Raw genomic sequence first — 16,308 nt, forward strand, 5'->3', positions numbered from 1 at the left:
CATCACATTTACACTAAAGCTCAAGATTCCCCATTAACCTCAACCTTAATTTCTGACACAGTTTGACACAATGTCAGATTGTGATTTACATTCAGCTCTAAAAAAACGCAGACGCTTCATTTCCTCAGCACAGTGAGCACAGACACGTGTTTCTTTCTTCTCAACACTCTGATGATGCCAAGCTTCTATAGCAAACTCTCAGAGGAAAAGCACTTTCTTTCCCAAACTTTGTGAAAAAGGCTGCATGCTGGGAATTAACATCTTGAAGTAAACCAAAGACGGTAACATCTATATGTAAAAAAATTCACAAACACAGGTCAAACCATACCGCCTTTAGAAGCAGACACATGAGCTACCCTAGATTCTTGAGTCCTATATGCAAAGACACTGTTTGAGCCCGTTTTCCCATTCATTAATGATCCATGCTATCTACAGTATTTGATTAAATCTTTTTACTTGCGTAGTGCTGGCAAATTACTGATGTAATATTAATTAACTCTATTAAATCAAATGAACAACAAAAATAAATTAACATTATACAGAAAATCCATTTATGCTAATTTTCGTACGTTTGTGACTGAATTGTGCTATGTACATTGTGTGTACTGAATATTATACTTTCATATACAACATATAGGGTGCATCAGGTAAACTGTAATGCTGATGATACATGCAGCAACTTTACGAGCAATGTTGCTAGGCAACTTTGGGAAATGATGCCATAAATGCCATAAATCCCATTCAAAATAGGAAAATAGCTAAGTCACATCGCTCTGCAAAATTGCCTGTCAACATTGTTCAAAAAGTTGCAATGTGTATCATCAGTTTTAAAGATTAAAAAAAAGTAAAAATGCAACGGAAGGACTAGTTAACTTTACTCTTAAATAAATAAATCTACTTAATAAATACATACATTTACTAAATACATAAATAAATAAAAAATAACAAACAAGAAAATAAATAAATAAATAAATAGACTTGCTATATATATATATATATATATATATATATATATATATATATTTATAACTAAATAGACAAACAAATAAATGAATGAATAAATTTACTAAATAAATAAATTAATGTATGAATGAATGAATGAATGAATGAATGAATGAATGAATGAATGAATGAATGAATGAATGAATAAATAAATAAATAAATAAAAAAAAAATAAATAAATAAATAAAAATTATGTTTAGTCGTTTTAATATTTTGAGTAAGATCCATTCAATCTGCCTATAGACACAGCAAACACAGATTCACATTACTGTTTTCATACTGTTTTTCATATTTGTCCCTTAAAAGTAGTCTCCATTTTGGTTAAATTTAGCTCAGGACCACGCAGAAACACACTCAATATGCCAACAATAATATTTTAGAATCTTTGAGGGCAGCCAGGCCAGGGATCCCCACATGCAGGGCCCTATATGCACTCAGTCACCCTTTCCTCCCCACTTATGATGCCCTTGCAGACATACAATTCACACAGTGGCAAGATTCCTCCATCTCCTCTTAACATAGAGCATGTGTTCATCATAACTGAGTACACCACTAACAGATCCCTCTTTTAACTGAATACTCTTTAAAAGAAGCTTTACAATATTATATTAGTGTATATTAGTCAAATTAGTCAAAACCAACGACAAATCTGGAACTAAAGGTTATAAAACAAAATAGTGAGTAACGCAAAAGTGTGCACACCTAAATTAATAAGCTATAATTAAACTAAATTTGTACAAACTAAAAAAAATCAAGAAAACTATATATATATATATATATATATATATATATATATATATATATATATATATATATATATATATATATATATATAAAAACCATATAATTTAGTTGAAATTTTTTTTTGCAACAGCTCATTTGAATTCATTCATCATGATCATGTTTCTATTCCTAAAGATGTTAGGTGACCAAACTCTTATGTTCAATGGCTATAACTGTATTAAATAACTGTATGGATATAACTGTAAATAAAACCATTTTGCTTAAAAACACCAAAACATATAGTCTACTGTAAGCTGAGAAAAGCTTAAATACTATTTATTCTATGCTAATGAAGACTACTGGAAACATGCCAAGCACAGGAGGAGTTCCTCACATCTCCAATACACATCTCTGCCATTTGTCTTACAGAAAGAATGTGCTTTCTTACCATACACAATAAATCTGCTCATGATCTTCTTTCATATATATCTTAATTCCCCGTCATGATTGTGAAGTGCTTTAGGTGTATGACCATGCATGGTAAATGTGCTATAAATACACATTACATTACATTTAACTTTGTCATGTTTGGTGTCATTTGACAGGTTATGACTTTAGCACTATAGTGATGAAATCATCAGAGACATTGATTTATTTCAATATACAATCTGTTTACTATAGTTGCGTCATGGCCTGAGGAGAGTATGTTAATCTTTAGCTCCTGAATTTTGCATTGATGTTTAGCTGGTTTTGGAGGTTTGGTATTTCACTCATGTTTGACAATGCTTTGCTCAGGGTATAATAAGAAAAGGTAACTGTTGATCGGGGGGAAATTGGCTTTTACTTTGCATCTCCCACAGACTAGCGTGTAGCCTCATACGCTAACAAAGGCAGTTTCACTGTCTTTGTTACACAGCAGTCCATATGTTATAGCTATGTTTCTCTATACAGTATGCTAGTTTGTTTCATTCTACTGTTTGTATATTTAAACAAGTAACTGAATAAACAAATTTGCCTTCTTTAAGGCATTGAGATTCTCTTTATCAATTAAGATAACAACTTTAATAAAGTCAAATTAATTACAGTGTTTTCAATTATTGGTTCAGAATAGCAGCGTTCGCTTCAAGCCTCACAGTCTGCACTCAGTAAGAAATGGATAATGATATACATTTTCAAAAGCTGGTGTACTCAACCACGCTGTGCACTGCATTCGCATTCATTAAAAATATTGAACGACATTTTAACAAACAAACAAAAAAAAAATCAAGAAAACCATAAAAAAATATATAATTTAGTTAAAATTTTGTAATTTGTAAACATAAAATTGCAACAGCTAATTTGAATTTAAATGATTATCTTTAAATCCATAATGATTTTCAATTGACCACACTATTATTTTAATGAGTATAATATGAATATAGAATGTTTAATAAAACTGTTTTGTTTAAAAGCACCAAAACATACAGTCTAAACTCACAAAAATTGGAATACTGTACAGAAATATAAATATTCACTCATCCACGCTGTGCACTGTATTCACATTCATTACAGTGGTACACGGTGGGACATGACAGCCAGCACTTCAACAGAGTGTAAGCGAAAGGAGGGGGCGACTGTGCGCCAACAGCCATTTACCTGTTAGCGAGCAGCGTCGTGAAGGTCACCTGACTCATGTTCTGATAGGCTGGCAGCAGTTGTGCCCAATCCCACTCCCTCTCACCCAGAGCAGCCTGTTGATAAATGAGCAGCGAGTATTGTTCGTTATTAATCAGAGTTAATATGATCAGTAAATTACTGCTCCAGCTGGGCTGGACTAACCAAGAAGGAGGGGGGTGGTGTGGGGAAGGGGGGGTCCTGAACAAGGCCGCCCCAACACGATCTATCTATCATGTCTGCACAAGAAGGTTTTTATTCCAATAAGACAGCAATTAATTTATAAATCCATTTGGGGAGGGATGTACCATCATTTATAAAAAGATAAATCAATTTAGTAAGAAGAGTCGTTATTCTTCCTCTTCAAGGTTTCCCCTCACCCAAGAGTGGACCGTGCCTTTGTTAGAGAGCCAAATTAAATACGATTCCTCTGATAGCCGGAACGTCACTCCTAACTTGAGTTTTGTTGTTTATTTATTTATTTTTTTATTGACAAAAGGACAGGAGCATGCCAGCCCCTCCTATTCTCCAACCAGCTGATTGATGGATCAGCATTCGTTTTTTTTCTTTCTTTTTTTCTTCCTACATTTGATTTGACAAACAGCACAGCCACCTGAAGGCAAGGAGGCTTTTTAATCATCCCCTTAATAAGGTGTTTTATGCAAAGCAATGCGAGCGCGGGCGATAAGAAGAAAACAAAAGAGATTAAAAGTGTAGCAGTTAGCGCTGCACGACGGGTAAAGAACTCGCATTTTAAAACCGACACAAAACTCTGAGCCAAATAAGATAGCGAAAGAAAAAGTTCTGCTATTAAATAATAAAAAAATAGGTAGCAGACTTTCCAGGTTCAAAGACGATCCAAAAAGTCTCATGACATGAGCTGAGAAAACTTTATCGCACCTTTAAGAGAAAGCCAAAAGAGGACCATGGCTCTTGTAATTAAACCTTCAACCTACACCGTCTTCAACACGCAAGGGATGCCTTTTTTTTTCCCTCCTCCATGTCTTTGTTCAAAGCCACATCACACTTGAAGAGTTCACCTTTCAAGTGTTTTCAAATGCTTTGCTCTTTTGGTTAACCTTTTTTAATGTTTTGCTTTGTGTCTTCCCTTCACACTAAAATATAGCTTAGGGACAGAGCGACCTATGGAGAATTGTGGAGTTCATCCTGAAGAAGCCGGTTTTAAAGTCTCTCTTATATTCACCTTGCCTGGTGGCCTTGACGGAAAGTTACACTCGTTCGAGCGTGACAGAGTAGAGAAGCGTGAAGTAGTTCACGGCGTTAACGAACTGCTTTAAATAAAAGTTATGTGAACAAGACGTATTCAGAAACACTCGCGGCACCTTGACATGAAGGATGAGAGGTTCAAATATAAAGAAAATAAGAGGAAATAAATACTAACCTGATCAAACTTGTTATGGCCGATAGAATTGAACTCTCTGAGGGGGTTGAAATGGGATAGGTGGGTGTTTGGGTCACTTTCTTCAGTGGAGAATACCACAGGTCCCAAAGGGGAATCTGGAGGTGCATTTGTCTTTGAATGAGGTATCAGGACAGACCTCAGTAAATCCTATTGAAAAGAAAGCAGAAGCTCAATGTAAAACTGAAGCATGGTTTGATTTTTACACCAATTTCTTTGCAAGAATTTTTCTTTTCCAGCTATTTACGGTTTCAAATTGCCTTATTGGACTTAGATCTGTTAATTTTGTGAATTTGGACATATTTTGTAGTTTCAAACATTTTATTTTTACTGTAGGTTGTTTAATGTAAATTACAGCACAAAAGACAGAGCTGCCAGCGCTTATTAAATGGATTAAATTACCCCTTATCACTATAATATTTAATTATGAACATAAACATTTCCCAAATGAAGTTTATCACAGCAAAGACATTTTCACAGTATTTTCTATATTGTGCTTATTTATATATCTTTTAGTTTGGTTGGATTAAAAGCAGATTTATTGTTATTATTTTAATAATTGTATAATATGATAGTCAATATTATAATGAATAAATAATTAGATATACTATTAAAATAATTACTGATTGGCTACAGAAATAAATTATCGTTGTCCAAAAATTTGCGTAATTAATATATTTTGCCTAGTTAACCTAATTAACCTAGTTCAGCCTTTAAATTTCAACAACACACACACACACACACACACACACACACACACACACACACACACACACACACACACACACACACACACACACACACACACATATATATATATACACACATTTATACTATAATAACTTCTTTGACTTCTAGTTGATCATTTGCACTTTTTTTTACCAAAATGAAATATGATCATGCCTTGCTTTTTAGTTATTTAATTTGGACAGTAAGGTCTGACTTTGCATAGACAAAAGTTTTGTCACTTAACAGAAATAATGTCCACTATAGAATATAAAGTCATGGTGCAGTGGAAAAAGAATAATACTGTCTTGATTTTTGTTTCACCAAATATGACTGACTTCTGTGAGACTCTTGGGTCCATGAGGGTTCCTGCAGTATTTGTGATGATTGGGATGAAGTTTACCGATGATTCATTAGAAAAGTCGACCTTCTACCATTTTTACAAAATATCAACAATAAGTCAAGATATTATTTGTTGCTTTCACAACTGGGATCAAGGACTAGACTTTTGTCAAGCAGTTTGTGTGTGTGTGTATGTGTGTGTGTAATATAAAATTATATATATATAATTTTTAATAAGTTATCCCTTTTGTCTTTGCAATGATGCCTGTGCATAATATTTTTCTACTTACTTTGCAAGATACTAGTATTTTAAAGGTTGTTGCAATTTAAATGCTTATCTAGGTTAATTGTGTTAACAACTCTAAAATTAGTTCAAACAACTAAAAATGTCAACTAAACTTCAGAATTAAATCTAACAAATCTGACATCGTATAAGCAAGGATAAATATACAATAATGCATTTTGAAAGCATAAATATATGAGAAACATCTGCACATCTTAAGCTACAGGCTAACATTTTTTTTTTTTTTATTTATTTTTTTTTACAGCATGTCAAGTGCCTTTGTTGGAAAATGAAAAATACTTTAAATGGCTTTACATTCAACTCTGTGAGTACACTGATGTACACATTAAAATACAGTATAGAAAAGGTTTAGATTGGGCTTTGGATAAATACACATCACTGAAATGAACAGGAACCTGAACACATCTTATTATTAGACTGCATTAAGCAAAAATATAACACCATTAAAGTTGTCAAATTAACAATGCGTCTCTACAGGCTTCTTAAACACATCATCGGACAAATTAGTACATTTCAACAATTATTATCACACATCCAATTTTGGACATAATGGACATTTTTTACATCTCTATTCCCCAAGTAATTGGCCGACAATGGTAAAAACTAATCATTCTATCTAGGAATAGGATTTGTTAAAACAGGACATTGGAAGAGGACAGAGATATCTATAGATCTGACACGAAGAATTGTCCTCAAGATTAGACTTAAGTGAGAGATGTACTAATTTCCCAAGATGTGTTCTTATTGTTAAGTAGAGCAAGGGGCCTGGAAGTGTAATGTAAGTGTAGAGAGAGAGACTTTGACTAATTTGCGCATTCCTTTTGTTTAAGATGTTGTTATTTCCCAATCGTGTTTTTTTTTTTTTTTTTCAATCAGGTCAAGGCTGTTAGAGAAGCCTTGCAGCGGCGTCTGGATGCGGTTGTGTCTCGGCACAGCAGCTCTGCACAGGCGTTCGCCTCAGCTTCAGGTCACACTGTCTGCCTCAGGCTAACAGCCACCTAATTGCTTGGTGAAAAACAGCAATTCGCTACCTCATTGAGCTGGATGCTGTGATGGATTTGCCGGAGGTGCTGGCTGCCACCTGCTCTATGGCACAGCTCCAGCAGCAACTGCCTTATTTTATGCTCAGTCAGTTCCGCGGGCACACCTCTATCCTGCGCAGAGCCGCTTTCCACACGCTCAAACACACTGATGGAGGAACACAGACAAGCAGAGAGGGGAGAATCAGTGAAATCACTGCAAATAATGTTATTATATTACACAATCTGAGCACTTCTAAAGGCATTTATACAATAACTTTAAGGTCCTAGTTGGTTTTTAATAGGACATTTTCATTATTATTGCTTTTTAATTGTGAGAATTACAAAAACATATCTTTGTTTATAGTGTCTTTTATTGCATGTATATATTTGTGGGAAATGCCAACAATACATTGTATGAGTCACAATTGTTGATTTATTTTGTGCTAAAAATCAGTGGAATATTAAGTAAACATCATCTTCTATGAAAATAAAACAAATCCTGCACTAAGTATATCAAAACTTAGTTTCTGATCAGCAATATGTATTGTTAAGAACTTAATTAGAGTTTATTTAATCAGCCAAATATCATCTTATCAAACAAAGCAATTTGACCCCTCATGATTGGTTTTGTGGTCCAGAGTCACACTTGTTTTCTTTTAAAAAATATAAACATACTTCCACTGCTTCTAATAATGGTGCTTTTAAAATGAATATTAAAATATACTTATTTTATTAAATTGAAAAAGATTACTCACAGTTAATGTACCTTAAAAATGAATGTTTTGCTCATTTTGATATTACATTATAACTTCAAGCTCGAGTGTTATGGTGGCGAAGTGGGTAGCACAATCGCCTCACAGCAAGAACGTCGCTGGTTTCCTCCGGGTGCTCCAGTTTCCCCCACAGTTTAAAGACATGTGATATAGGGGAATTAAATAAGCTAAATTGGCCGTGGTGTATGAGTGTGATTGCTAGAGTATATGGGTGTTTCCAAGTGTTGGGTTGCAGCTGGAAGGGCATCCTCTGCATAAAACATAAAGGAAATAATAAAGGAAATAATAAAGGAAATAAACCGAAGAGTAAATGAACGAAAGGAAAGGAATGAATTTCAAGCTCCTCATTTTTAGCAGGGTATTTTAATTGTTGTAGCATTTTTAAATTGTTAAGGGTGGAAAATACTACCAATAAATTGAGAATACATTTAAAATATTTTAAAATGTATAAAATGTACACATCTAGAGATTAATCATAGTTGTTTTATTCTACACAAACAGTTTAACTTATCTTAAAGCTCACATTTAATTTTTAAAATTTTAAGTAACAAGTAAAGTTTTTTTACTTTTTTAAGTAACAAGTAAAGTAATGCACTACTTTTAAAAATAAGTAATAATATTTAGTTGCTTTAAAAAAAATACTTTATAGCTACTTTTTTAGTTTAGTTAATTTACTTATGAATTGCTAAATTGCTGAACGTAGTCATGTTAAATCCAGCACGCAATGAGAGAATGCAAGAACGGGCATATATGAAAATAGCAGAGTCTTACATTTCTGTGAGGGAATTATTCTCATTATTTTAAACACTTGGAAGAAAAGGAAAAGACAGTTATCTGAATGGACAGGGATTTTACTTTTTAATACGACAAATAGTACAAAAGTAGCAAACGCATAGCTACATGTAGCCTGCCTTTGAATTTTAAATATTTCCCAAATTATGTTTAACAGACCAAGTTAATATTCACAGTATTCTGCTAATATTTTTTTCTTCTGGAGAAAGTCTTATTTGTTTTATTTCAGCTGGAATGAAAGCAGTTTTTAAATTTTTTAAAACTATTTTAGGGTCAAAATGATTTGCCATTGTTATCCAATAGCTTGCCTAATTACCCTGACCTGCCTAGTTTATCTAATTAACCTAGTTAAGCCTTTAAATGTCACTTTAAGCTGTATAGAAGTGTCTTGAAAAATATCTAGTCATATATTATTTACTGTCATCATGGCAAAGATCAAATAAATCAGTTATTAGAAATGAGTTATTAAAACTCTAATGATTGGAAATTTGTTGAAAAAAATCTTCTCTCCGTTAAACAGAAATTGGGGAAAAATAAAAAGTGGGGCTAATAAATCTGACTTCAACTGTATGTTGAAAAACAAATACTGCTAACAGGCATGTGACCTTTAAATATAATAATAAAATATATGAAAAGTCTAATCTCATTTATTTAATTCTACAGACTTTTAACAGAATTCTCCCTAATTCATTTCTAAATGGGAGATTTTATTTATTCTAGGATTTTACATTGTCTTTTAAAACAGTAAAAATACCTCCTGTACTACTAGTTGTAATAAATGTGCATTATGCATTAAATTAAGCATTTTTTTACTCTTTGTTTTAACGCATGGTAAACAGATAAAAACATATGATTGTGCATGTGCACTACAAACAACACAGTGTGTAGAATTAAAAATAAGTAAAATGTTTTATTTGACCTAATCTGATATTACTTTTCAAACCCCGTCAAATGACACTTAACAAAGCTTTTGTGATGTAAAACAGCATTCACTATAGGACTGGGTTGCATCGCCATCAGGCATTGTTGTGTTTGCACCTCCACATTTCACACAAAAACCTGCAGGTGTACCATTCAAAATGAAAAGTGCTGCCTGTTGCCAGTTTTGTTACTTTTTTTAATACAAGAAATTAATTTGGAAAGACAGTAAGAAGAAAGACACATCTAGAGTCCCGCTTGCTGTAACCTCAAGGTCTCCACAATGCACCCATCCCGTTGCCCTTCCTCTCTATCCAGCACGCCTCATCACCCTCACCACACGTCCCATCCGATACACCCACCCCCATCATTGTTTCCCTATTCCTTCTTCCTTCCTTTTTTTATTTTTCAATCTCAAAGTGACAAGGAAAGTGTCGCCTGTCAGGCAGGCCTTTAGCTTCAATGACACAGAGAGAAGCGTATAGAGGCCCTGGGCAGCCCAGCCGGCGAGCGGGTGTCAGCACCTGTGCCTGTATCCTTCCCTGTCCATCAGTGTGCAGGTGAAGCAAATGATTGGATCCAGTCAGCGGCTTGATTAATGAGAGGCCCGTCGGATCCGGGACAAGCTATCAATCACGTCATTAGGACCAATGTGCCCCGAAAGAAGCAGAACACCCCCTCCGCCCACCGAATCCACTGCATTCATCTTCATCTGTGCATGCATGCCGTCAAAGCCTGCCAGGGTCACCGTGATGGAGAACAATCATCTTCTCCTCTACAAATTACTTTGCAAAGACAAGAGATGAGGGAGGTGTGTGTATGTGTATGCATGTGTGTGTGTGTTGACAAGCCGAGGGGGGGGTGTTTTTCAGAGAAGCCGCTTTCCGCCGACACACTGTACGTTGATTGTTTACACCGGAGGCAGTGCCTGAAAGTGAAGGTTATTTTAATGAATAGTAATGGTTCCACTGACTGTCTAAGACAGGCGATACATAATCACTCTTCCTTTTTGCTATCGTCCTTTTTTTCTGTTTTTCCTGTCACTGAGAGCAGCATTTCTGGGAACACTAAAAGTTGTGTTTATTTATATAAATATTTTTTTCTATCTACTCTCTTGTGAAGCTAGATCATTTTCAATAAGGGTAATTAACTCTGAGCTTTAGTCTTGGACATGATTGGTACGGTAAAAGTTTTTTTTTTTTTTTCAACAGTGAAAAATAGCATAAAGTATGAGGTCACATTTGAAAAGTGCTCAAAAATCAATCGTTTGAAGAAATGAATAGTACAGGATCATTATTTAAGCAGGGGTTTCTAAACTTAGTTTTGGAGAAAAAGTTCATCAAAAACAGTGTAGTTGAAAAGAAAGAAAGAAAGAAAGAAAGAAAGAAAGAAAGTTAACAAGTAAGCAAGAAAGTAAAGCAAAGCAATTACTACATAACCCTCGTTCTCTGAGGAGGGCAACGGAAATGCTATGTGGAAAACATCCACTATGGGGATTTTGTCAGAAACCAATCATCTAAAAGAGTAATAAAATGGGCCAATGAAATGCCCGATGAGTTAGCAGCATCAGCGTGCAATGGGGAACTTCAATGCTATATGGAAAACTTCCACTAAGGGGAAATGTATGGAAAATGCCATAGCGATTAAACCTTACCACGCCAGTGGTAAGAGGTTTGCCAGGGTACGGCGTAAGGGCACCATCATCACCAGAGACGCAGCCCTCCAACATGTCCCCTGGCCCTAAATTATCTTACTTACCTGTGAAGCGTACAAAGGCTTATTTATATTTTTTGGAGAGTTGTGAAAAAATACATCTAGTTAAGTTCTAGGAATTTTAAAATATGACAGTACGTTGGGAAAGCATGGAGTCCTGATAGGGAGTACAAGGGGGAGGTCCTTGGGCACCCTGACAAGGGGGAGTACACATATGAAGAATGGTAGTTGAAAGGGAAGACACAGGCCCGAGGGTAGACAACAACATGGCTGAGTGAAGCATATGAAATAGCCAGTGAGGATTGTACATGGCAGGCACCTATAACCAGAATGGGGGCTTGAAAGGGCTGGGTCTGCCTCATTTGAAGGCATCGGTTGCAGGCTCACGACCTGGTCTTTAATCGGTGTGATTTGAACCTTGGACACATATCTGGGACAAGGTCTCAGGATCATGTGAGAGAAAGCTGGCCCGAATTCCAGGCACAAATCGCTGACCGAAAATGCCTACAGGTCACAGCAGAGCTGTCTTCAAGTACAGAAGTCTCAAGAATACTGAGTCTAGAGGCACTTTGGCCTGTAGAAACACATGGTTCATCCGGGGGCTGAGGGAGCGCCGACACAGTGGAATGACAGCCACACGGTGTGTTCTCACCTGCCATGCTTGTGCCATGCGGTTCTGGGGACCTGATCATAAAGCCAGTGCTGAAGCGGTCACATATGGAGCAATCCGAGTGCCATGACAGCGGCAGCTGATGCCATAAGCCCCAGGAGCCTCTGAAACGATTTCAGAGAGACCATTGTCTTCCTGTTTAAACAGGTCAGCATCAGCTAAGTCATGGTTATAGAGTCCAGCTCCAACCCGAGAAAAGATATCCTTTGCTCTGGGACGAATTTGCTCTTTTCTCGGTTGACCTGAAATCCCAACAGGTTGAGGTGCTGGAGCACCCTGTCTCTGTGCATAATCAATTGATCCCTCGTGTGAGCTAAAATCAGTCATCAAGATAATTAAGTATACAGAAGCCTGCGAGTCGAAGGGGTGCTAGGGCACCCTCCTTGAGCTTGGTGAAAATCCGAGGAGACAGAGAGAGCCCAAAGTGGAGGACTTTGTACTGCCATGCTTGACCATTAAAAGCAAACTGTAAAAACTGGCAGTGGCGTAGAAGAATGGAGACATGAATGGAGACACGACTCTGTGCGATCGTTCAGAACAGCAGCCTGTGCAGACAGCAGTTCAATGCGCATGGATCTAGGACTGGCCGTAGCCCATAATTCTTTTTGGGTACGATAAATACTGGCTGTAAAACCCATTCCTCATCTGAGCTAAAGGGTCTGGCTAGATTGCATCCTTCGCCAGGAGGGCAGCAATCTCCTTACTTAAGACTGGGGCGGATACAGGGCTGGGGGAGCGGTCTTAAGGCCCCACCGATAGATAACTTCCCTCATCCCATCTAACTGCTTCTTCACAGCTGTGAATTTCTGGGTAAATTCACCAACGGTGCTGCTGAACAGGGCAGCCTGGCATATGGGTGTGCTAAGAAAAAGCAGACCTTATCAACGTCATGGATATCAGCCAGGTTTAGCTAGAGGTGGAGTTCCTAGACCACTAGTGTGGCCATGGCCCTTCCCAGGGCATGCAACAGCCAACTTGGTGGTTTGCAGAGCATAGTTAATTGTGAAGCAAAGCTCATGCATTAGTCCTGGGTCTGAACCACCCTCGTGCAGCTGGGTCAACGCCTGCACTTCGTAGCACTGGTTCATGGCTATAGCATGCAGGGCAGAAGCAGCCTGGCCGGCAGCTGTGTAGGCTCTGACCCCAAGGGGCGCAGATAACCTGCACACCTTGCACAGGACACGAGGGTGACCGCACCAGGAAGAAGCACCATGCAGGCATGAACTGACCATAATGGCACGCTCAACCCTGTACTGCCTAGTACCCCTGGCTACTCCACTGTCAAGTGTGGTGAGAGTTGAAGCACACGGAGATTGGGCAGAAAAAGGTGTCCTCCAAGACTGTGTGGACTCACTGTGCACTTTCGGGAAGAAGGGGATGGAAGGCTTAGATGGTTTGGGAAAGTATGGCCATCATACGGTCTGCTTCTAGATCCGACGCCTCGCTCATCATCCCAATAGGAGGGAGGGGGTTTGGATCGTCGGACAATGACAGCCCACCCTCCGTTGCAGTGATGAACATCTGGTCCTCTGTGTCATTGAGTAAGAGGGCAACCATCTAAACGGCTAGAGCGTGCTGAGGAGTGGGGGGTCCGCGAGCTAGAAGGCGGCAGATTGACTCCCACTGTAACCCTAAGATCTCCCGTTTTGCAGGGGATAACTGGGTTGGTTCGCTTTTGTAAGAGTGAACGCAATCTTAGCTGCGCAACAGACATTCCATCGCAGTGATGGCATGCCCTGCCCGGGAGCACCGCATTAACATGCTGGACCATCATCTGGGTACAGGGAGCCACCGCATTCAGAAACGGTCGAAATGACATTTGAAAAAGACACTTTGCACAACGGTGTTGCTTTTTTAGGAAACTTGTTCCTATATACTAATTGCTCTTAAAGGACCAGATGCAGAGAATGCCCAGGCAAGGAAGAATAGCCCAGCTCTATCATCTGCCACTGTGTATCACAGATGATTGTAATTGTTGCCAGCTGTACACGCTGACACCGCCAACTCATTGGCATTTTATTGGCTTTTTATCAGATGATTGGTTTCTGATGAAATCCTAATAGTTGAAGTTTTCTAAATAGCTCAGTTCCCCTCCGGCTGGGGAAACGTAATTTTCCCATAGTACCTCTAGGTATTTAGGGTTCCTTTGTGTAAATTTTCCATTAGTCAGATTAGTCATGTTTTTTCGATCACTGAATCCAGCACAAAATCAACAAAAAGTAAAAAATTTTTGCAATCCTGCAAAATTCTTATTTTTAACACAAAAAATCACAAAAAAATGTAAATAATCTAATAAAACATCCTATTCCAAACCATATAATCAATTCAGATTGTCTCTCAAAAAATGACATCTCACCTGTGCCCTCACAACATTACATGGAATTGAGGGATTGTTTTGCAGCCTATGCAGTAAGTAGACGCAGATGAAACATGATTTACATTTGAAGTCAATGCAAAGACGGGATCAGACATCCTGTGGCACAAATCGAGTGAATAACATGGCGCGAATTGCCTGCTTTTGTGCGTTCGACATGCTTTAGGCTGCAAAAGAAAGTGAGAACAAACATCTAACAAACGGAGCAATGAAATAGACAAAAAAAGCAAGCAGCTTACAATATTGGATGTTGCTTCAAGGGTGATGGCAGCTAGACGTGACCGAATTAAAGAAACTTATTTGTGCTTTATGTGTACGGCCGGTAATGTGATGTGCGTCAAATCGATAAATGAATTCGTTTAACTCTTTTCCTGCATTTAACGAGATGAAACGCTTCCCTGTCGTTGACGAGTTTTACGGCAATTTGTGTTTTAGGTTTATTAGGGTAGGGGAAGCGCTAACGCATGTCCTGAGTAAGGCAAATTATGTCAGATGCTCCGAGAAGTAAAATCTGAGAGAGAGAGAGAAAGTAAGATTGCAGTTAAATAAGAGTAATACAACCTTACTTTGGCTTAATCCGTACCGTTTTAGATCTGCTCTTGACAAGAAAGCAAAATAAAGAAGCTTTATTTTTATGATTTGTGTCATTGTCATTGCGTCAGATTGCACACCTGGCAGGCTGCCTAATATGGTAAATACGATATAAGTTTAATCTTACATTATATATAATCTTATATATTTTTAATTGCAAAACTGTCCGCAAATTTCTCAGAATTACCACCACAAAACCAGTCATCTTTATCACAAAAACATAAAATAAAATAAATAAATCACAAAAAAAATTGTGAACAACTAACTGTGGGTCTGATTAGACTTGTTCCAAAAACTGACCTCTCACAGCATAGCTTCCGTGCCTTCTGTAGCTGCAATGAAGTCCATTTAGGCCTTTTCTCCTCCAGGCCCTGAAGCACCTTATGGACCAAAGGCTTCGGAACACCCTTCTGCTGGCCCAGGCTGACCTGCAGACACTCCGACAGCAGACCCAGTCGATCCTTGGCCCCTCTCTCCAGGGGCTGCCCAGACAGATGCTCCAGGGCATCTCCGTTCTCCAGATCCTGACAAAGACACAGCAGTAAAACCCAAAGGAGCAGGCCTGTGGACCTCAGCTGTTTGGCATGCTGGGAAAGCCTCTTCTCAGCCACGATGAACAGGAAGCACACAGGTAATGGAAGAGAGGCTATGGTTGACGGAAGGTGGGTGAAGATAAAGGAAAGGGCTTGGATAACTAGATTCATGCTGCCTGATTTGAAAGAAGAAACAAAAGAGAAATTAGTAGGTTTGAATAAAAATGCATATTTTATCATATATATTTTTATTAGTTAGACCAAGCTGATCTCACAAGGAAAGGTAACTATTTTAAGTATTGTCAGAAAAATGTCTGATTTGTAAAAAATTTTAAGAGGACGTGCACCCCTAAACACTACCCCTCATACAAATTCTAATGAACTAGTTATGAAAAGGTTATGAATTGCTGAGAGACTGCACTGAGTTTAACTCTAGAATACTAGAGCTGTGGCAAAAATCATTTGAGAAATCGATTCTGCACCAATTGTGAGATATTCAATATGCATTCTCTCTTGAATCGATTGTGAGCTCAACTCAGTACACTTGAATGCTCATGAGAAGAGTGATCATGCTTACAGCTGAGCCATATAGGTCGGTTTTTAGGTTGTGACATTTGTTTAAACACAACTAAGTATGAACACTCTTGTTATTCTCTGAAACATCACCCAATTTTACCAGTGGCTATTTTAGGTTCAAGTCCTATTTGTAAGGATTAAAAAAAAACTCATTCAAGAGAAAACTGATTCAAAAC

The 16,308-nt window shown here is 37.6% G+C and overlaps 1 protein-coding gene across 1 annotated transcript in view; it reads right to left on the reverse strand.

The window, feature by feature from the left end:
* si:ch73-280o22.2 overlaps nt 1-16,308 on the reverse strand; it is a 203,660-nt gene that overhangs the window by 68,335 nt on the left and 119,017 nt on the right. The window contains 4 exon segments of the mRNA XM_087254122.1: nt 3,361-3,455; nt 4,781-4,948; nt 7,202-7,358; nt 15,324-15,732. Coding sequence (XP_087110248.1) covers nt 3,361-3,455; nt 4,781-4,948; nt 7,202-7,358; nt 15,324-15,732 — 829 coding nt within the window.

The sequence above is a fragment of the Danio rerio genome, chromosome 5 (genome assembly GCF_052040795.2).
Source record: "Danio rerio strain M-AB ecotype USA chromosome 5, GRCz13ab, whole genome shotgun sequence".
Classification (NCBI taxonomy): domain Eukaryota; kingdom Metazoa; phylum Chordata; class Actinopteri; order Cypriniformes; family Danionidae; genus Danio; species Danio rerio.